Below are 23,178 nucleotides of genomic sequence, written 5' to 3' on the forward strand. Positions count from 1 at the left end.
TGGGGGTCTTCAGAGGCTGATGGCTTTCTATTCACCAGGGAAAGAAGCCACTGGGAAGTGGACTCTTTGAGACCTGTTGCCCAGCTCCCTCTGAGAGAGAGCTTCCAGAGGAGATACAGTCCAGCATGCAATACGCCTTCTTGATCAGTACAACTCAGGCTGACAGAAGCAAGAGTCCTGGAGCATAAAGGCTTGACCACCCAGGGAAATTGACCAGAATAGCTATTGCAGAATAGCTCCTCATTTGGCTACACTTATGCTTTAATAAGAGTGTCCACTCAGGAAGTTATTCCGGAACAGCTATAGTCCTTTACATTCATATATCACCTTTCCAAAATAACTTTCCCTTATTGACAAGTCCTAATGCTCCATCTCTATCCATGGGACAACCCAAAGGCCCCAGTATGCTCCAAGCCATCTCCATCCCAGTAGAAGTTAGTCAATGAAGATACCAGCTCCAATCCCTTGTGGGCTCTCTTGACGGCAAGCAACCAGTTACAGCCTGTTGCCTCTATGGGTCGCACCAACAGGAGTACTGGAGACAGGCCCCCATTGGAGCCCCCATCCATTCCAGGGGGCCAGCAGCATCATGGACACCCCTCAGCACGTAGGTACCTGGCCCGGTGGGACCTGGTCACCTGTGCAGCAGCCCCAAGATGTTGGGGGATCTGATCCTCTCGGCAGCCAGCCCCACTACCTCAGCGTCCAACCCAGCCCCATGGAAGCCCCCCTTCAATCCCGCCCCCTCCCCGCAGAACTCCGGGCCCCATGGCGGCCACCCCCGACCCCCCGAGCATCCTCCCCGCACAAAGCCCCCCTCCGCATTGCCCCCCCAGCATAGCGCCCAACCCCGGAGCAGCCGCCCCTTCTCCCCCCCCACCCCACTCCACTCTCAGAGTCTCCCCCCCAGCAGGGTGTTCGCCCCTTCACTCCCCCCCCCTTCCAGCATAGCGCCCAACCCCGGGGCAGCAGCCCCTTCCCCCCTCTCCCCCCCCCCAGCATAGCGTCCAACCCCGGAGCAGCCGCCCCTTCGCCCCCCAGCATAGCGCCCAACCCCGGAGCAGCCGCCCCTTCTCCCCCCCCACTCCCCTCCACTCTCAGAGTCTCCGCCCCCCCCCCCAGCAGGGTGTTCGCCCCTTCACCCCCGCCCCCCAGCATAGCGCCCAACCCCAGAGCAGCCGCCCCTTCGCCCCCCCCCCACTCCACTCTCAGAGTCTCCCCCCCCCCAGCAGGGTGTTCGCCCCTTCACCCCCGCCCCCCAGCATAGCGCCCAACCCCGGGGCAGCCGCTCCTTCACACACACCCCACCCCACTCTCAGAGTCTCCCCCCCCCCCCAGCAGGGTGTTCGCCCCTTCACTCCCCCCCGCAGAGTCCCTGGCCCCACCCCTTCAGCGGGGGCCCTGCCCCTAAGGCGCCCTTGTCCCCCACCCTCCCGGGGAACTTGGGAACGCGCCTTCTCCCCCTGGTGCCCCCCGCCCCGGGCCATTACCAGCTCCTTGGGCGGCTTCTCCGGCGTTTTCCCGAAAAGACCCATCGCTGACCACCAAAACAGCGCCTTCTGGCCCTTCCGGCTTCCCGTCCCCTCCTCCACACGCGGGCGGGGAGCCAGCAACAAACATTGCGCAGGCGCAGCTTACCTCCCTCCTCCTGCCTTGTGACGCGAGGCTCATTTGCTTACCACTGCGCGTGCGGCCACAACACCGCTGCCTACTCTAAGGGGAAAACAAACCCCAAGCTTCTGCCTTTGCGCATGCGTCCAGTTTCCTTCCCCCCCGCCCTCCCTCCGGGGCGTCCTGGAGGCGGCACTGCGCGTGCGTTCCCTCCTTCCCCTGAGCTGGTGATAGGGCCGTCCTGTTCCTCCCCTTGGCCGCCAGGGGGCGTTAGCCCAGGCTGCGGATGAGAGAAATAGAAAATCATGATGGAAGTTGCGGTGGATGGGGAGAAGGGAGAGGAGGTAGACAGCAGAAGCCACACGGGGGTGATGCAATGACCCACTTCTCACCACGTGTCAGCCCCATAGCCTGGGCTGCAGAGCGGACACAGAATTTTCCATATGTCCAGGGCTGCTAAGTCTCACGGTGATGATCTGGCCTCAGGCAGGTGGTCACACCCTGCTGCCCACGTTACACCCCCATAAGCAGCTGTCACAGTTCAGGGCACCTGCATTCCCCCTCTAGGGTCCTGCAAAGTCCCCTGTCTCAAACTGCAGCCTCTCCCACTCTCACATCACTTGGGTGGAGGATGTGTGTCTCTCTCCTTCCTGATCAGGATTTTTTCCAGGCTGCCCAGTTCCCTGCCTATACTGAATTCCCCAGCAAGTCAGACTGCTGAAGAAGACCTGTTTTGGCTTGTGAGAGCCTATAAAATAGCTAATTGCCCACAGTTAAACTACCACACAGCCCTTGCTAGACAAGTACATTTATTCTTAAGGAAAAAGCATTACAGAGAAAGTATATCACAACAATAAAAGAAGCTATATGCATACTAATAAGCTTACCAGGGATCAACCCAACTTCAACAAGGACACAAGTTTATAACAGCTGTTAGCTCAAACAAAACACCCCCCTAACCTGTGAGTGACTCCTTTCTACAGTTTGGGTGGCATATGCAAATGTAACCCAAAGAATTCAGCCTTTTGAAGCTTCACCCTGAGGCAGGGACCTTTGTCTGCTGATCACCTATTACATGTGGACAGCTATTGCAATTCTCACTGGGGGTCATTTAGCCCCAAGATGTAGGGTTGCCAACCCTCCAAGATTAATTCCTGGAGACTCCAGGACAAAGATTAGATCATATGATGAAACCTCAAGGAACACAGCCAACCAAAATTGGCAACCTTATTTGTGGGGAGGGAAAGAGAAACAAGCTCAGCCCCATCCCCCCCCCCAGCAGGCTGCCCACAGCATCACGACCTGTGTTGATATGAACGGCATGTGTCAAACACAAGCTTACAAACAGTAAAAACACATACAAGCAGGCATTGGATGTATTGTATCCTTAAATTTTAAAATAAAAACAACCTTACATGGCTCCCACGATTTTGTTCATTCTTCCCTCTTTCCTGAAGGCCTCTGCCACATCCCCGCACCTCTGTGTCCCCCTTCCAACACACATGTTCCACCTTGTGTATCCCCCATGGGGTCCTACCAATCCTAGGTCTTGTGTCTGTTCTTCCCCTCTACCCTCCCCCCAAAACACTAGGGCCTCTCTGCACCACTATGCCCTGCCTCTGGCAGGGGCTGTGGGCAATGACCCCATCCCTGCATTCCACACTAGGGCCTGCCATCCACCCCTTCTATGATAGCAACTCTGTGTTCAACACCACTTCTGTGTCAGGGGCTTCTTACATCTCTCTACCTTCCCTTCTGCTCCCCCCGTGGGCTCTGTGTCCCCCTCTCCTGACCCCTGGCTGTTTATGACCCCTCTTTGTCTCTCCACCCAGGGAGAATCAATATCCCTAAGCAGACAAGTGTCTTCTACCTTTAGTCTCCTCCCATCCCCTGCCCCAAAGCCTATAGTGCTTGCATTTATTTATCATGCACCTCAATTTAGTTTATATAAATATTAGATTGTATATAATGGCTGCATTATAATCTAAACCTAATCCTAGTGCTGTGGTGCTGGTTCTCTATTCTATCCTGCACCCGAACACCATTGTCATTGAATGATGATGCCTATGTTTAGGGAAGAATCCTGTTGTTTTTAGATACAGATGTAGTCCATTAACAGCAGTTGGACTACTTGTTTAAGGAATAGTGAAAAAACAAGTACCTGTAGCAGTGTTTATACAGCACTACGCTGGTTACTGTAAAAGACCACTGCTAGCAAAATGGCATAGTGCAATTGAAGCAAATGGAGCACTGCCAATTTACAGCAGTTGGCGATGTTCCTGAAGTAACTTACAGCCTGCTCCTGCCATTGCTCCAGCACCTGTGTTGCCTCTTGTGTGCAGTCTCCTTTACTTTCAATAAAAGTCTTGCAAAATTATTCTCAGAGCCAGTAACTTTAACAGACAATAAAATCGCATTAGTGTTTTCATTACAATCCACCATCATGAGGAAGCATAGGCAAGTGTATAGAGCAGTACATTTTGATTTTTTCCCCCACTTCAAAGAGAATGGACCAAATTCTCCCCTCAGTTGCACTGGGGCAAGTCCATAGAGGCAACCTGAATTGGCCCAGTTTAAATTAGAGCAAAATTTGGGATATTGCTTTTGAAAAGATGCTGTTAGGATAGGTCTCTTATATGGTGTTGGGAAAGGTACTTGGGGCAAATCCTCATCCTTGCATCGGTCCCTTTAAGCCACATAAAAGGGACCCAGCACAGCGTAACAGAGACTGTAGACGCTCCATGTCTGTCTGGGAGGGGCTTAGGATCAGGCCTCACTTATTGTGTATATGCTGAGTTGGCATATCAGCTAAAATAATTTGCTCAGGAGATGGTGGATGTGGGTGTTTATATCCTTCTAGATGTCTTATGGTTGAAGAAGAAAGAAAACGGTAGCTATCACCTTACCCTCTTTTCCATAGCTCTAATCTAACTTGAACTGGACAAAGTTGCACAATTAAAATATTACATTTACTGTATATATCACTTATCCAGAGACTGCACTGTGCTTTACAAGACAGGCTAGGACTAGTCCTATTTCACTAATGTGGAAAATGAGGCACCAAAGGGTTAAAGTGACTTGCCTGAAATTAAACAAGTTAATGACAGAGTTGGGAATGGAAACCAGGATTTCCTAGTGGCCTGGGCCCTCACTCTAACCCCTAGAGCAGGCTTTTTATCATTTCATTTCCTCAAGGAATCTTTGTACAAGAGAGAGCGCGAGGTTTGGTCATATTTGACCCATTTTCTATCTCCACTACAATAGCTAAAGCAGTGTATTCTGAGGAGTTGATCTGTGTCTTCCTACCTACCTTAGGGTTTTACACGACAGCATTAACTGAGTACCTTCTGCATAAAACAGAGTGATGATAGCAAAGACCCTAGTGGACTAGTACATTTGATCATTTACTTATTACCTATGCACATACCAGAAATACACGATAGGGGTGGTACAAAGGTTTTAACACCATGAGTTTGTCATGGGTACATTACTCACACAAAGCAAATGCTATGAGTCAGTTATGCAGCTGATCCCAGTTGAGTGCAATAAAACCTTCAGGCCACACCATCATGTATTCTGTATATGCCACACGTATTACAGATGAGCTACTTAGGAATATTTTAATTAATTCAGACTTGTACGGGAGCTTAGGGTATCCCTCCTATGGAATTAAAATCACGCACTTTACATTTTAAATAATTTTCTCTGTTAACCTGTGTGTAGACCCAGATTGTGTGCCTTGGTGGGAAAACCCATGGAAGGACTACATTAAAACCATGCAATTGGCACAGTAGTATTTTGTACCCATAGAGTGAGCAGGGGAAGTAACCCTCCTAATCTTCAAGATGGCAGGGCATCCTCAGGAAGCCATGCTGCCACGGCCTCTGCTGTGTATGCCTGATCCTACTGCCCCTCCTCAGTAGGGGGCTGATACCCAATGGGAGTTGGTTAAATTAGTGGTTCTCAACCAGGTGCACACATACCCCGGGGATACACAGAGTTCTTCCAGGGGGTACATCAACTCATCTAGATATTTGCCTAGTTTTACAACAGGCTACATAAAAAGCACTAGTGAAGTCACTACAAACTAAAATTTCATGCAGACAATAGCTTCTGATACTGCTCTATATACACTACACACTGAAATGTAAAAACAATATTTATATTCCACTTATTTTATAATTATATGGTAAAAAATGAGAAGGTAACAGTAAGCAATTTTTCAGAAATAGTGTACTGTGACACTTGTATTTTTATGTCTGATTTTGTAAGCAAGTAGTGTTTTAAGTGAGGTGAAACTTGGGGTACACAATCCTGAAGGGGGTACAGTAGTCGAGAAAGTTTGAGAGATACTGGTTTAAATTAACACATAGTTTAGAGGTCTCACATTGCTCTGCCACTGATTTTCTGTGTGGCCTTGGGCAGGTCATTTCACCTCTCCGCCTTAGTTTATCTGTAAACTGGGGAATACCTACCAAGATCACAGCATGGTAGAGAGTGGTGGTTGGGAGAATTAGTTAATGACTGTAGAAGCGTTTGACCATGTAAAGCAATACACAAGGGCTAAGTACTACTAAGCAGTGCAGTGAAGCAATACAGGATTTTTGGAACAAAGTAAAAGAAAAGGGCATTAACCATCCTACTCTAATTACAGTAGCTACATATCATTATACTTACCTTCATTATTTAATTCCCAGAACAAGACCATTTAACACTTACAAATATTTATCGTTCATCTCAGTCTCCTTCCTAAATCTTACCCAGTATGAGCAGGTATTTTCTAGAGAAGAGTTCTGTTCATTGTTAGGAGTATTATTTATTCTAGTGCATCCGAGCTAGAAGAGCAGAAGGATATTCTCTCTGGAAGTCTCTTGCACCTCATTAAGCCTATTGACTGAGTAGCTCAAAGTTGGTCATTTTGCATTTTCACTTGTTGAACTCTCAGACCAGCCTCTTTCAGACTATAGAGAATAGGACACTGCACTTCTAAGACCCTTTTCACCCAAAGGATTTCAAGACACTTTACAAATATTAATGAAATCCAACTGAACAAAAAATACTTAACTACCCAAATTGTGCCAATCTTATTTGTTTGATACTCTCAGCCTTTCGTCTGTTCTTGTATCTTTTAGATTGTAAACACTGGGATAGGGAGTGTCTCTGTGTTTGTATAGCATGCAGCAGAATAGACTCAATCCTGACTGCAGCCTTTGGGTGCTACTGTAACAAGAGTTTAATATAATAAATGCACCCCATTGCCATTGCTTCTCAGCTGAAACGGCCAACAAGGATACCAAATGCAGTGGTTTCTGAAATAGACACGTGTCCACTATGACAGTGTTTTTCAACCTTTTTTTGGGCAAAGGCACACTTGTTTCATGAAAAAAATCACGAGGCACACCACCATTAGAAAATGTTAAAAAATTTAACTCTGTGCCTATATTGACTATATATAAAGTAATTCTCTTGAATAGGAATCAAATAAACACAAAGAAAGTATTTTATAATTACTTTATTATGAAATAGTAAGTAAACAAAAATATGAAAAATTATAAAATACTTTATTCAGTGCGCAACCTGGGCCTGTTATTTTTTTCCCACGGCACACCAGGCAACATCTCGCGGCACACTAGTGTGCCGCGGAACAGTGGTTGAAAAACACTGCACTATGAACTAGACTGAGGCCATTAATTTCACATAGGTAACCAAATAGACATCAGATGCCAAAGATTTGAGTCACTACCTACTGCTCATGATCTAGAGACCTACAGCAGCAAGACTTTCTCTCATTGCCATAAGTCATCCTAGTAAAAACTAGTGTGTCTGTGTCCTCTATATGCCTCCTTCTGACTGTCCAAACAATTGGCTTATTTCTCAAATAGAAATAGATTTATACAGCAACAGTGAGCATTAGAACAATCTTTGGCTGAAATGAACATCCACTCACTATTGCTTGCAAATCAAGGACAGTACCCCTCCTCCAACAAATATTGGCCTCAGTTTTCACATTACATGACAACTTTCTGTAACCCACAGTGTACACTTAGCCCAAAGGTGCACTCTGCCTGACCATTACTGTAGTAGTGTTGCATAGAACTGTTCATCTTAGGAAAGAGATTACTAAGGAGGGATATGATAGAGAGCTATAAAATCCATTAATGATGTGAAGTAAGTGTTATTTATTTATCCCTTCACATATCACAAGAACCAAAGGTCACCCAAAGAAATCAACAGGCAGCACATTTAAAACAAACAAAAGGAAGTACTTCATCACACAACACAGTCAACCTGCGGAACTTGTTGTCATGTGATTTTGTGAAGGCCAAAGCATAACTGGGTTCAAAAAAGAATTAGATAAGTTCATAGATAGGTCCCACAATGGCTATTAGGTAACATGGTCAGGGACATAACCCCATGCTCTGGGTGTCCCTAAACCTCCAACTGCCAGAAGCTGAGACCACACAACAGAGGATGGATAAACGGTTACCCACCTTTTTGTAACTGTTGTTCTTTGAGATGTGTTGCTCACATCCTTTCCATTGTAGGTGTACGTGCACCCACGACGCAGCCGGAGACTTTTGCCTTAGCAGTACCTGTAGGGCCAGCTGTGGTGCCCTCTGGAGTGCCGCGCTCATGGCGTGGTATAACAGGTGCCGCCGGCCCTGTGCCCTCTCAGTTCCTTCTTGCCGACAACTCCGACAGAGGGGCAGGAGGGCGGGTAATGAAATGGACATGAGCAACACATCTCGAAGAACAACAGTTACAAAAAGGTGGGTAACTGTTTTTTCTTCTTCGAGTGCTTGCTCATATCGATTCCATTGTAGGTGACTCACAAGCAGAATCCACGGGGGTGGGCTCGGAGTTCACAGTCTTGCAGATTGGAGTACTGCTCTGCTGAAACCAGCATCAGCCTGAGCCTGCTGGGTCAGCGCATAGTGTGAAACAAACGTGTGGATGGACAACCAAGTTGCAGCACGGCAAATTTCCTGGATCGGCACCTGAGCGAGGAAGGCCGCCAATGACCCTTGCGCTCTAGTTAAGTGGGCCGTCACAATCACTGGCGGTGGCACGTTCGCCAGCTCATAGCAGTAGCGGATGCAGGCCGTGATCTAGGATTAGATTCTCTGGGTAGACACTGGACAACCCTTCATCTGGTCTGCGACGGCAACAAACAGTTGCATAGACTTATGGAATGGCTTCATCCTCTCTATGTAGACGGCCAGTGCCCGCCTGACATCCAGGGTTTGCGGCCTGCGTTCCTCCTCTGTAGCATGAGACTTTGGGCAGAGGACCGGAAGATATATGTCCTGACCAGTATGGAACTGAGAGACGTCCTTGGGCAGAAAAGCCGGGTATGGACACAGCTGGACCTTGTCCTTATAGAAGATCATGTAAGGGGGCTCCGACGTGAGCGCCCTGATCTTGGACACCCTATGGGCCAAAGTTATAGTGACCAAAAAGGAGACCTTCCAGGAGAGAAGCCGAAGGGAGCAGGAAGCCTGGGGCTCAAACGGGGGTCCCGTGAGCCTGGACAGCACAAGGTTCAGATCCCAAGGAGGGACTGGGTCCCGGGCACGCAGGTAAAGACGTTCCAGACCTTTCAGGAACCGCGCCATCACGAGATGGGCGAATAGTGACCTGCCCTGAAACAGAGGATGGAAAGTCAAAATGGCTACCAGGTGCCTCTTGACTGAAGACAGTGACAGGCTCTGGAGCTTCAGGTGTAACAAATAGTCCAGGACGTCCTGCAGGGGGCCCTCTTCCACCCAGATGTGGCGATCCGAGGCCCAACACGTGAACTGCTTTCATTTTGCTACGTAGGTAGCCCTGGAGGAGGGCTTCCTGCTGCCCAGCAGGACACCAGCGGAACTCTGCCATTCCTCCCTACTCAGCCATGCAGAAACCTGGCCGCCAGGTGCAGCGCTGCCAGGTTCGGATGCAGCAGGTTCCCGTGGTTCCGGGACAGCAGCGCCAGCTGAAGAGGCAGCTGCAACGGGGTGGCTGCTGAAAGACTCAGCACCTGGTGAACCACTGCTGATGAGGCCATGCTGGGGCTACAAGGATGACAGTTGCTTTGTCTTGCTTCACCTTGAGCAGGACTCTGTGGATTAGTGGCCCTGGCAGGAAGGTGCACATGAGTGCACCCAACCACGGGATCAGGAATGTGTTCAACAGGGAGCCCTTGTCCCTGCCCAGCAGAGAACAGAACACCTGGCACTTCCTGTTCTGTCTGGATGCAAACAGGTCCACCTGGGGAGTCCCCCTACCTCCAGAAAACTAGGCTGACAACCTCCAGATGGAGCGACCATTTGTGGTGAGACGAGAAGGTCCTGCTGAGGCAATTCGCCAGGACGTTCGTGGCAGCAGGCAGGTGGGCGGCCACCAAATGAATGGCGTGCCGCACACAAAAAATCCCAGAGGCTGAGCACTTCCCAACAGAGGGCTGAAGACCTGGCGCCGCCCTGCCTGTTGTAGTACATTGCAGCTGTACTGTCCATCAGGACCTGCACACCTTGCCTACCAGGTGGGGCAACAAAACCTGGCATGCCAGGCAAACCCTCTGAGCTCCCTGAATTGATATGAAGGGCTAGGTCATGTTGCAGCCAACGGCCCTGGGTGTTGAGCTCGCCCCGATGGGTACTTAACATAGGGAAGGGGTTCTCAAACTGGGGGTGGTTGTAAGGTTATTACATGGGGGGTCGTGAGCTGTCAGCCTCCACCCCAAACCCCCCTTCACTTCCAGCATTTATAACAGTGTCAAATATATATTTTAAAAGTGTTTTTAATTTATAAGGGGGGGGGGGTGTCGCACTTAGAGGCTTGCTGTGTGTCACCAATACAAAAGTTTGAGAACCACTGACATAGGGTGACCATATTTCCCTATGGTGAATACGGGACACCTGGTAAAATTAGTCGTATTCAAGCAAGTTCAACAGCATTCAATCAGAACTATGCAGTACAAATGTTCAAATTAACATCAAGTTGACTGAGCCCCTGTTAAAAAGAAATACTGCATAGTTGCATTCTTTTTATTTACCTTCTTATCAAAAGTTATCTTTTGCACTGAAAGTTTCCATGCTGGATTTTCAGCTAGATGATTTTTGACACGTGTAAACAAAATACCTTCATCCATTTTATGCATCAAGGTTGTAACACTTACACTTTGCCACCATATTAAGCACCCATCCTCCCCACTGCTGCCCGCACTGTACACACAGGAAATAAGAAACAGTTGGACTTTGACATCTCAAACTTGTTATTTAAATAAACAGTATTATAAAAGTTGTTTTGGTCATTATGTGACAATGCTATGCCACCTAGTACAGTGGATCTCATACTAAGCTCCACATGCCCTTATGGCTGGCTGTAGAATGAGACACAAAGGACCAAGCAATGGAGGGTTATGAGGGGAGAGAGGGAGATCATCTGTCATAGACCTTTTACAAAGCGGTCTGCAGAATGAACTGCAGAACAGCACACAACAGCAAAAAGCAGGCTCAGAAATGCTTACAAAGGAGAACTCTTCAAGCCAGGGACACATTGTCTTCCAGTGTTTGGCAAGCGTCTAGCACATTTTTGGAACTACCACAATAAAACAAATTCTTCCACCACCAGAAAGATGATCTATAGGTCTTGCTCCAAGTCTGAAATAGTAATGAGTTTAAATGGCTCTGAGTGAGATAAGAAGTTGTACTTACTGATTTTTGCATTTTTTCTGTATACAGAGACAAAAGTTTGCATTACGTTTTTATTTGTCTTCACAGCTATATAAGACTGGTGACATCTGTAGCCACACGCACAGGATATTTATCAAAAATAATATTACAAATCTGCAGCCTTCTCCTTTTAAAATAATTTATTTTACGGATTTATTTTTAAATGGTACTGTCATATAACATACATTATTCAACAAAGGTGTGCTGAGCAGACTCTAAAAGAAGAAACTCAAATTATGCAATTATCTCAGATTAGAATTTCAAATGTTCACCCAAACCCTAACTTGTAAACTTTTGCTGGAATACACTTTTGTTGTAGGCTTGATCTTTGTGCTTACAAAAACTGCATTAAATTTCCAAATGTTGTAAAGGAAAAAATAATTAATTGTATAGTAAGTATGCATTCAGTTTCAACATACAAGGCAACCAAATGATTCTGTCATTAACATTACCATCATGTATATTTTAGTTCACTGCACTAACATTTAAACTAAAACTTCAAACCACAAAATCTTTAAGTGACTAACATTTAAAAGGCAAGCTGTAATATACTGAAAGCTTACAAAGGACATTAGTACACAGCTAAGATGGGGTATCATTTGACAAAGGCTGATGATGTGTATATGGCTGCTTTTTCTTATAAGAAGCCCATCTACAAACTGGGCAGCAATGTCGCCCCCCAGCTAACCACATCACGATGCAATTCTGATGAAACACATGACCACATGGTAAACCCATTAGCAGACATCCATTTTCAAAATTCTCTAGACACACAACACATTCTGTACAGTGCAACATATTAGAGGGCCAGGCTGACCAATCTGGTTCCATGTCTTCTGTAGTGCTATATGATCCATACAACCTCGCTTTCCTTTCATATGGCTCGTTATGACCATTTTTATTGGCACATGAACAGATCTCAGCATTGCACTGAGGCTCTCCTTCACTGGGACTGTGAACTGTACTTCGCTCATCCTCAGATACTTCTTTTTCACCACTCAAGACATCTTTGCTTTCACTGTCTGAGTCACTTTCACTTTCTTGAGAGGCTTCCAACATTTCCTCTTCAGAATGGATGCCAAGACGTTTAAACCTCCACATTGGTAAACTTTTTATATAATCAGTTGGTATCAGAGGGTGAAGCCATAAATCAGGGAAAGCTAATCGCTCTAAGAACAAATCTGGGTCTTCGTCCCAATCTGATTCATAGGGGAAGTGTTGAAAAGAAGCAATTGGGTGGAACAAGTAGCTGGTGTACCAGTCCCACAGACTTGACAGCCATTCCAAGTTATTGGCATTTATTTCATCATTGTTGTTCCGTCGTCTTTTTTTCTCAAAGTAATCTACTAGTAAGCCATGACCCAGGTAAGTGCTGAGGAATAGGGCTGGGTGTGATGAGTAGAACATCCAGTCAGCTCTCACCCACGAAGCCAGAGTAGTTGTATTAGAATACCTGAAGAGTTTTAAACTATACTCATAAAAGCTATCTAAGTAAGGTAACTGCAAAAAGCCCAACACAGGTAGCCAAGAAATAATTAAGAGAGAATTATACGTCCCTAAAGTGCTTATAAGAACCACAAAACGCTTTATAGTAGCACCTTGTGTGATAAATAGGTCCATCCAAGCCATCAGATTAACCAATACTAAGCTTAAAACAAATAAATCATTAACTTCAGGTTGTATTGAGCGCAAGAAGGAATCCATGGCTCGTAGGGATATAAATTCACCAGTGTTATTCCCATACCTGTAAATTCCCTCTGGAGTTCTAAGTACATAGGATGGGGTCTTAAAGATACCAATCTCCGCCATATGACTCTTGTTGTCCCAGTTTTCTACATTCACAAAAATAAACTCAACTCTTCCAGTAAACTTTACACTTAGTGCAGAGAAGAAAGCTGGAGGCTGGTCAAGGTTAGCAAACAGGTATATTTTCACCCGATACTGGTCACTTTTGTTCCATTCTTCTTTTAAATGTTCAGAGTTGTAGATAGTTTTGATCCGAGAAGCTGCATGGGCTGTTATCCACTTGAAAATGTGCTCAGCTTCAATTCTGCGTCCACTGTATTCTTTAAGCATCACTTTCCCCTTGGAGGTACTGGTTTGTGGGACTGACATAATTAGTGTGGATCTCACCCAGCCTCTTCTCCTGCAGTATCTGCAAAGAAAATAGTGGATAAGACTATGGAGTTTTATATTTCTAGGACAGCAGTCCTTAAATTTTGAATGCAAGTCTGATGATTATCAGAGGCACTGAGCACCTGCACACAGCAAAATAAATGGGAGGTGTGCGCGCTCAACACCCCTGGAAACCTTTCCCCACTCCCAGAACCTGCTGTTATAATTCCTCTACTTTCCTACATACTTCACAAGGGTGCTGTGGGGTCTTGAGAGGATGCGTAAAGCATTGTTGATGAGGAAAGTGCTAAATAAGGGTTTATTATAAGTAATAAAGTCATGTATCACTGATATCGAAGTTCTTATAGTAGAACTTGAAAAAAAAAAAACGTGCTCACTTTCGAGAGGTAAGTAGAAAGCGTTAATTTTAGAAGTGATTAAGTTCCTAGGCCTTCCAGTTGTAGAGATAACCTTTACAATGTAAACAGATGCAGCCCTGCTTTCTTGACTCTGCAAACTAACCTCCCGGGTGCTTCTGTTGTTATTCATAGCTTTGTCAAGCAGTAGCAGAGTGAAGTTAGTCTGTTTCACTGCTGCTTTGAAGAGAGAAGAATCATGTAATTTCACTCTGGCTTCTTGGCAAAGCTATGAGCCACAGAGGCAGGTACTGAAGCTATTCAGTGGGGTGGAAGACATAAAAAGAAGCACTGTTAAGGGAAAAGGAGCAGAGGCATTCTGCCAGGAGGTTCTGGACTGAAGTTCTACGAGAGAAAGCTTCTCTGCTTTCCAGCTGGCTGAAGGAAGGGAAGAGAGACTGACTTCAAACAAACATCTACTAGCCCAAGTTTGATAAAGACTAAGCTCCCAAGAGGGTCCACAGACAACTCCCTGGCAGATTTCCAAGAACCTTTTCTAATCCCAGCAACTGTGGGGCTGGGCTGGTCAGCCAGGTGTTGTTCCTGGAACTCACTAGTGACCTCTTACCCCACAAACCTTTTGTATCAGCCTATGACTAATCAGTTTAGTTAGCAGGTGTCTGATAAATTTTTCAGGACATCTTAAAAAACCAACAATAACTATAAACACAGCCATCTGCCTCTCTTTCCAAGCCTGACAAACAAGTTCTGCAAAGGAATAAAAGCATGAAGACTGGCTCACCATCCAAATAATCTATTCCCTTTCTATCTGTAGTCATAGTTTTGAGCAATTATTTTTAAATTCCCCATATAAAAAAATTAATTGCTGCCACCACAAAAAGAAGTTAACATTAATTTTTTGAAAGGGCCACAAGATATTATGCCGATAGCAAAAGAATCTTAACTGATGATGATGTTGGTGCTCTTAGTGGGAGTTTCAACTGTTGTCTGATGAAAATTATTCATGAGCATTTATTCAGCAAGACAAAAAAGTCTAAAATACAACGTTATTTTTAAATAAAATCTAACTTAAAGAAACAAAACTAATATTTGATCACAATGTGAAGACTAGTCAGAAATTACATACACAACTAGATGTTCTAATGGTCTCTTCTGGCCTTAAACGCTATGAATCTCTGAATGCTGCCTCTCATTTTTAAGATGTTTAAAGTTAAAAAAAAAAAATCATACAATATTAGCTTGCATAAACACTTATAATCTAAAATTTCTCTCATCCTATTGAGTTTAGGACTTCTGTAAACTTTTAGGATTAAGACCATATAAGACTCATGCACACATATACTACTCTTCCTGTACATACTACTGAAATTCATGGCAAGTTTGTCTGTCCTCTGAAGGAAGTGACCACTGACGCCTGCTAAGTGATAAGGATTTCATTGGTTTTGCAACAGCATAGCAACAGCTGCTGTTGAAGCAGCTGAAACAGATTCTTCGGAGATTCTTCCATGTACAGTTATGTTCAAGAATCAGAGAGTCTCTGGCACATTTAAGAGCTTCGGTTACGTTATGTCTACTTTCCAACAGGATACTATATGTTGTTAAAAGGGTGTGTTCATATTTACACATGTATATACACACATTCCTCAGGCTCAGAGGGAACAATATCCTATGTACATTCTTCTGAGAATCGGGTACTATTGTCAAGGTTCAAACAAAGGGCTTGTCTACACATGGAAGTCCGTGCACAGTAAGCTAGGATGTGAACTTAAAGTGCACTAGCTACTCCACACTAACTCCCCATGTGGACATTCTTACTGAGCCCTTTTTCCAATGCGTAGTGGTAGTCAAAAAAAACTAACAATGTTGGGAATCATTGTGAAAGGGATAGATAATAAGACAGAAAATATCCTATTGCCTCTATATAAATCCATGGTATGCCCACATCTTGAGTACTGCGTGCGGATCTGGTCACCCCATCTCAAAAAACATATATTAGAATTTAAAAAGGTATAGAAAAGGGCAACAAAAATGATTAGGGATATCGAATAGCTTCCATATGAGGACAGATTAATAAGACTGGGACTTTTCAGCTTGGAAAAGATACAACTAAAGGGGGGGGGATATGATAGAGGTCTATAAAATAATGATTGGTGTGGAGAAAGTAAATAAGGAAGTGTTATTTACTCCTTCTCATAACACAAGAACTAATAGGCAGGAGGTTTAATTCAAACAAAAGGAAGTATTTCTTCACACAACACACAGTCAACCTGTGGAACTCTTTACCAGACGATGTTGTGAAGGCCAAGACTATACCAGGGTTCAAAAAATAACTAGGTAAGTTCATGGAGGATAGGTCCATCAATGGCTATTAGCCAGAATGGGCAGGGATGCAAAACCATGCTCTGAAGTATCCCTAGCCTCTGTTTGCCAGAAGTTGGGAATGGGTGACAGGGGATGGATCATTTAATGATTACCTATTCTGTTCATTCCCTCTGAAGCACCTGGCATTGACCATTGTCGGAAGACAAGATACTGGGCTAGATGGACCTTTGGTCTGACCCAGTATGGCCATTCTTATGAGCACTAAGAGTGCCTTTGGGCAGTTTAGCTTAATGCACTTCCAAAGTACATTAAGCTAATGTGCACAAAGGCACTATTGGTGCACAGTAAGAGAGTGTCCACACAGGGAGTTAGTGTGGAGTAGCTAGCGTGTAGAGCTCCAGTGGACTTTCCCTGCCCATTTGGACAACCCCACAGTTAAAACACGGTGGCCATAAAACATATATATTTTGCCCCCCTTTTCAGACTAAGATTTAGAGTCTTGTAACTAATAAATGCATCCAACATGGGCCAAATTCAGCCAGGCCATAAGTGAGCACAATTCCCATTAACTTCAGTCATGGCTATAAAGCCAACAGAGTCATTTAGTCATCTTTTCACACTGCTGTAAATATATATTTCTCTGATGCTGCTTTTAGTAGCAGCAATTTTATGGGTAATTTATGAAAATCATAATGGAGAGTTTTGAACATACTTTAGTGGAGATAAAAACCTGCAGGTAGCAGCCTTTTGTCGTGGCTACCTTTACAACAGAAGGCATTCCAGTTAGAATCCAACTGTACTTTAAGACATCTTACGGATTTAAATCACCCTTTAAAGAACATACCTGGGGTCACTGGAGCAGTTAAAAGTGCCTGTCCGTATGCCAAACCTTGATACTTTCTTCACCATTTTTTCCCAATGGACTTTACCCACGAGAGGACTTCTATCATTCGCTATCACCTATTGCCAAAGGGTGAAAAAAGCTTTAGTCCCAGAAACAAACTTAATCAACATTTTACGACATCTGCTCTCCTACAATTAAGTTCACTTTTAATGAAAACAGAAACTGGTTCATCCTCAATATTTCATTTCCTCCAGAATATACTAAAGATTTCATTCTGAAGTTTTGTCTATCCCTAGCTAAATGACTGTGTTTGGTAAGTGAAGCTGTAACATTGGTAGTAGGAGTATAATGGTTTCTTGCCAAGAGAAAAACATGTCAGGGACATGACAACTAATATAATTATTTGCTACATACCAAAGCTTCTAACATTTAATAGCAGCCTTGCAAAACTCATTAAAATTTACCAGCCCAGGTACAAAAATATGCTTGCTCTTTACCACAGTGAGGAAAATGTTAGTGATACATTACTCACCAGTCTCTCCTCTCTATCCCAATGAAAAACTAAAACCTACCCAAAAGAAGTTGATCCAGAGCAAGTAGAATTATACATAGCTGCTTTAGACTACACACAACCATTACCATATTAGACTCCCTTAAGCCATTTGCCAAAGGAGGCAATGCTGTCTAGTGATTAGATCCACAGACCGGCACCTAGGAATTTAATTCCAACTCTACCAGTCACTCACTCTAGGACTGTATGTAACTACTCCATGCCTCATTTGCAACATGAGGCTTCTTCCCCATTTGCAACATGAGGTTAATACTTAATTCACAGAGAGGTTCCAAGGCTTAGTTAATAATGTCTATAAAATGCTCAGAGCCTCTTTGATCAAAGGTGCCACAAATAAATTATTAAAACACTCATCATCTGACTTATCAAAACCGAGAGAGAGAGAGAGAGAGAGAGAGAGAGAGAGTGTTAAAAAACTGCCTGCAAGCTGCTGACAGGTAATTTTAAGTTATATGATTGATCACGAATCAATCAGTGTGACATTACAGTATCTACACACATTGCTTATTTTAGAAATGCTTAATATGCCCTAAAAGCTGACTGGTTGTCACTTTCTAAATGATTTCAGACTTCATTTTAAAACTCACGTTTGTCAAGTGTTTATTAAAATAAACACAGTAAAAGTGGTCCCAATGATCATCTGACCTAACAATCGGAAATTTCACACACTCGGCAAAAGTTGCTATCTCCATCATGATTAGCCACCCTATGTTGCTTGTGCAGGCGGCTGCATAGTCATTGTGAGCAAACATTAGGACAATTGAAACATAATTAAAGATTGGATGGCCAGAACCAAAAATTCTAAGACAGCCAGAAACTCTTCCATTGTATAGGGGAAAAACAAGGCTGTCGGAAGTCCAGAGGACAAATATATTTTAACATTACATAAAAGTGAAACACTACTTCACTGTCTCTCCCACTTCCATACTGCACTATACAATTACTTGTAATGACCGCCAAGAAAATACAACAGTCACTAGTAGGCGTCAGTGCAATTTGGCTGTTTGCACTGATTGCACCATTACAGCACAGTTGCATTATGTTCAAATGACAAAAAAGCTTCTCTGTTGGAATTGGTTATTTATTTGCACTAGAGAATGAACACATTATTAGTGGTTTTAAACCATGACGGATCTAGTTAAAAAACTAATTTACAACATGGTTTTGCAAAATGAAGTTTTGCTAGCACATCTTGGAATTGTGTCTTTTGTTTTGTTTTCTTTGTAAAATACTAAGATGGCAAAGAGCCATATATTGCAGCCACTCTGCACAGTGAACACCTGCTGACATCACTAGTTCAGTGCACAGACAGGGTAGGATTTTATCCTCTATGCATCACATTTCATGCTACACATGTTCATAATCTGCAAACGGATATCAGTTTGAATGGGAATTAATGTAATAAAATTTACATCATAATAGTCCATTAGTGATTTAATGTGTCAAGAGGACCCAGTATGATAACAAAAGTACTGTGTTAACCAACACTCCTGTATATATTAAAGATTATATGCATAGTCTGAGTCTAAATACAGGTGAGAAGGTTGGTTGAGGTTACACAGTCCAGATCACTGCTATCTGTATATGGAAGAGAGAAGACAAATTGCTGTCATGTAGCAACTAGTCAGGTAGAGTAGTGTGGCAACTTGGAGAGGCATAATAGTCCAGTAGTTAGGGCACTAGCCTGGGAGATGTGGATTCAATTCCATGCTCTGCCACAAAGTGCCTGTGTGACCTTGGGTAAGTCATTTAGTTTCTCTAAGCCTCAGTTCATCTACAGAATTGAAAGGATAAGTACTTTAAAAGATGATGAGATGCTCAGATACTATGATAATGGGTACTATCTATGTACTTGAAGATAGACCGGTGATCCCACTGATAAATGAAAAGTATGAAAGCAGAATTAAAGTTAGTATTGGATCGTTAATTATTTCCAGACTTCTGATGCTTAGGTTTTTTAATTACAACATTTTAAAAAACAAAGATACATGTCTATTATAATATTATATTAATATTATAATATTATATTAATATTATAATATACAATAATATTGTTTTAAGATATTACTTAAAATTAAAAAATAGAATTAATATAGGAATATACAATATGGCAACAATGTAAAATCCTGTAGATTTTGACAGGAAATTGCACAATAAAACATGCAATACAATAGCTTAATTGACATTGGATTAGAGTGAAAGGTCCCAAACGATTTCAAGTGAAGTCTCAATGAAGATGTGACTCAAAATTATGGGGCGAAGGGACCAAAAGGCCTTTAAGAACAGATATTTGGATGAGTAAAGGTATAGATGCCTAGAACAACATCAGTAGGAAGTGGCTCTCCCTTTCCCCCAACATGAAAGCATCTCAGACAATTGTGCAGCCAAATGGTTTCTCCATCATTAGCTAATCAGTATAGTTGCTACTTGCTTTGCCAATTGCCCTTATAAGAGTTTTTTTAAAACTTTACTATTATTCCACTATAAATCCCATACAAGTGTTGAAGGGTTTGACATAAGCCAATGAATTTGAGGAAATTAAACACTCCTACTGTCCAGATCAGCTGCTGTCTCTACGCAACATAGAAAGATCACTCCCTGTTCCATTACTCCAGAAATACACAAACATGAGCACAGCAGGGTAGCAGCATAAATTCTAAATTTCATTTCTGCTATTGGTTTAAGCCAGCTATCCTTCATGCTATTTCATGCAGAGTTTTTTGCAGGTCATTATAATAATATCTAGTCCCTCATTAAATTTCCAAGAAGATGTGCAAACATCACAAGAATGTGAATGAAGGGTCAAGCAGTTGACAACTGAAGACAAGAACCGCATTTAATTATAAAACTTTGGTATCGTCTCCAGTACAGTATGTTATTTTAGCATTTTTGATTACTAAAAGATTCCACCCACACACACCGCAGTTACGAGACATAGGATAAAAATGTTCTGTGCATTTGAGGCACAAGAGGGATTATGATGAGATTCAGGAGAGGGATTAGGTATATTTTGATACAAAAAAACATTAAAATAAGATTAGACAATTTTAATGATAAATAATGCTTTCATCATATCACATACAGAATAAGGTATAATGCATGCTAATTTAAAACAGGGTGGATTTGATTTAAATCAATTTAAATCATTATTTAAATCACTAGTCAGGAAGACTCGATTTAATCATGATTTTCTACATAAAAGTGCATTCTTGTTAGTTGTTATAACCTTAATACATATTCTTCACAACTCAGAGATAGATGTAGGTTTCATTTTTAGAGGTACATACTATACATTTTTAAACAGTGATTTATTTTGAAAACTTCTCAGATTAGTTTTACAGCTATATCAGAAAATGAATGATTGTTTGGTTATTTCATTTACCAAAGGTAATTGAAGCAGATATTTATGAAGTCATTGGGAGATGAACTATCTCCAATTCAACAGGTTAATCATTAATATTTGGATGATTTTCTTGCGATGCTGTATTAGGAGGAGAACATCACCAGACAGACATTTTAATTGTTTTATTTAACTAAAACAACAACGTTAAGTAGTCTGGATTTTTTTCGTCAACAGCAAACATATAATTTTTTAACAAAACAAGCATATGTCCCTCCTTTCTCACATTTATCTCCAGACTTCTTCTCCTCATCCAGATCTATTCCGCCCCCAACAATCTTCTATTCATTGAACTTTTTAAACTTTGCACTTTTAGAGAGAGGTAAGGGATTGACTCTGTGTACACAAATTTGCAGAGGGACAATAGAGTTGAGGTCTGTTATTTCTCACCTCTATATATTATTTAATTTATTTATTTTAAAACATTTTTCCTGTTAACAAGCATGTTATCTCTGGAGACACAAATCCACAGTTGAGAACTGCAAAATTAAGCAACTAAGCATTGATTAAAGTAAGTTAATCAAGTGTGTGACCCGGGTCCTAGTGGGGAGCCAGCTGTGGTCACTCAATTAGGGTGAACTGCAAAGAATGGGGCAGACAATCTCCATAAAGCTGGTGGATATTCCAATACTTAGATTCACCAAACCAGCATAAAACAGCTTCTTTATTACCTTACTGGTTACTCAGATGGTATCTTCTAGACTGAGTCCCGAGTCCCATTGGGTAGATAGAAAGATTAACCTAAATAATCTATACAGAAGCCTGTGGAACCCCATAAGATTGGGTCCCTAATCCATGAACTATTGGAACTCATTTACAAAACTTTTCTTAAACATTACATGAATATATTGTCTCATAGTATAGAATTAGAATTTATAATCCCTATTCCATGAGGAGATATCTTTGAGCTATACTGTATCTTAATTAAAACTATCTTTAGAAGAAAAAACCTATCAAAAAAATCCAATTTAAATAAAAAAAAAATCTGATTTTTTTTTTAAAATAAATCATTGATTTTTATCCATCCTGATTTAAAATGTAGTATTTTATCAGGAACACAGGGTGACTAAAGTTGTTTGACTGAAGAATCCCAATGTTGTTGTAGCTTTGTCGGTCCCAGGATATTAAAGACACAAAGTGGGTGAGGTAATACCTTTTATTATTAACCAATAAATAAATTAACCAATCTGATCTATCTTGTACCTAGCTATGACTCTCTGAGTACGTTTCCCAGACCTGAAGAAGAGCTCTGTGTGAACTCAAAAGCTTGTCTCTCTTTAGGGTGACCAGATGTCCCCATTTTATAGGGACAGTCCCGATTTTTGGGTCTCTCTCTTATATAGGCTCCTATTACCCCCCACCCCCATCCCAATTTTTCACACTTGCTGTCTGGTCACCCTATCTCTCTTACCAACAGAAGTTGGTCCAATAAAAGATATTACCTTACCCACCTTGAATCTCTAAAGGAACCCAAAGCATTTTACAAACAAATATGGAGCCTACTTGGGGATCATTTCATCTATCTATGGTGAAACAGCAGCTGTTTGAAATAAATACCAACTTAAAAGAAAAAAAGGGGACTGAACAGGGGTCTGACATCTGAGGAGAGTGCACTAACCACTGAGTTCTAGATATTCTGAAAAGGCCTCCCCCAGTCTCTTATGTTAAAGCTCTTCCGTTGTGGATAAATACTTAGAGTTACTGGGCCAGAGAGAGAGAGAGAAAGAATGACTTTGTAGCCAGATGGTTAGGGTGCCCCCTTGGAGGATGGAGACCCAGGGACCAGTCCCCCTGTTCCAATTACTCAAAGTATTTATATACAGTAGAAGCTGTTCTACTGTATATGACTAGGAGCCCTACATCAGAATATCCCATTGCTTAATGGTTAGAGCACTCTCCTGAGGGATTGGAGACCACCTGTTCAAATTCTTTCCCTGCTTCTGGCAGAGGGGTGAATTGAACCTGAGTCTCCCGCATCCCAGGTGAGTACTCTAGCCACTGGTTTAAAAGTTATAAGATGGGCACCACCTTCTCCTCCTCTCCCCTCAGATTTTGAATGGGACCTGATCTAGTAGGCAGCCTCTGAGCATACCTACTGAATCAAGGGTGACCATACGTCCTGTTTTGGCCCGACAGTCCCTTTTTTAAGCCCTGTCCTAGCTGTCCCGACTTTTTTGGCAAAAGCAAACGCCCAGTTTTGTAAAAAAAGTGGGGTGCAGAGA

General features: G+C 42.8%; 1 protein-coding gene across 3 annotated transcripts in view; it reads right to left on the reverse strand.

The window, feature by feature from the left end:
- The window catches only part of LOC135879051 (charged multivesicular body protein 3), a 57,182-nt gene that overhangs the window by 24,429 nt on the left and 9,575 nt on the right, over positions 1-23,178 (reverse strand). Inside the window, exons 3-4 of one of the 3 annotated variants that reach the window (XM_065404859.1) lie at positions 16,986-17,101; positions 11,492-13,482 (exon numbers count right to left, since the gene is read on the reverse strand). The exons of 1 other annotated variant lie outside the window; for it this stretch is intronic. In XM_065404859.1, coding sequence (XP_065260931.1) covers positions 11,910-13,482; positions 16,986-17,101 — 1,689 coding nt within the window. In that variant the 3' untranslated portion in view covers positions 11,492-11,909. Of the gene's footprint in view, positions 1-1,490; positions 1,645-11,491; positions 13,483-16,985; positions 17,102-23,178 lie in introns of those variants that run through there. One more of the 3 variants, XM_065404860.1, reaches the window with a different exon arrangement.

This window comes from Emys orbicularis, chromosome 5 (assembly GCF_028017835.1).
Source record: "Emys orbicularis isolate rEmyOrb1 chromosome 5, rEmyOrb1.hap1, whole genome shotgun sequence".
In the NCBI taxonomy this organism is placed as follows: Eukaryota; Metazoa; Chordata; order Testudines; family Emydidae; genus Emys; species Emys orbicularis.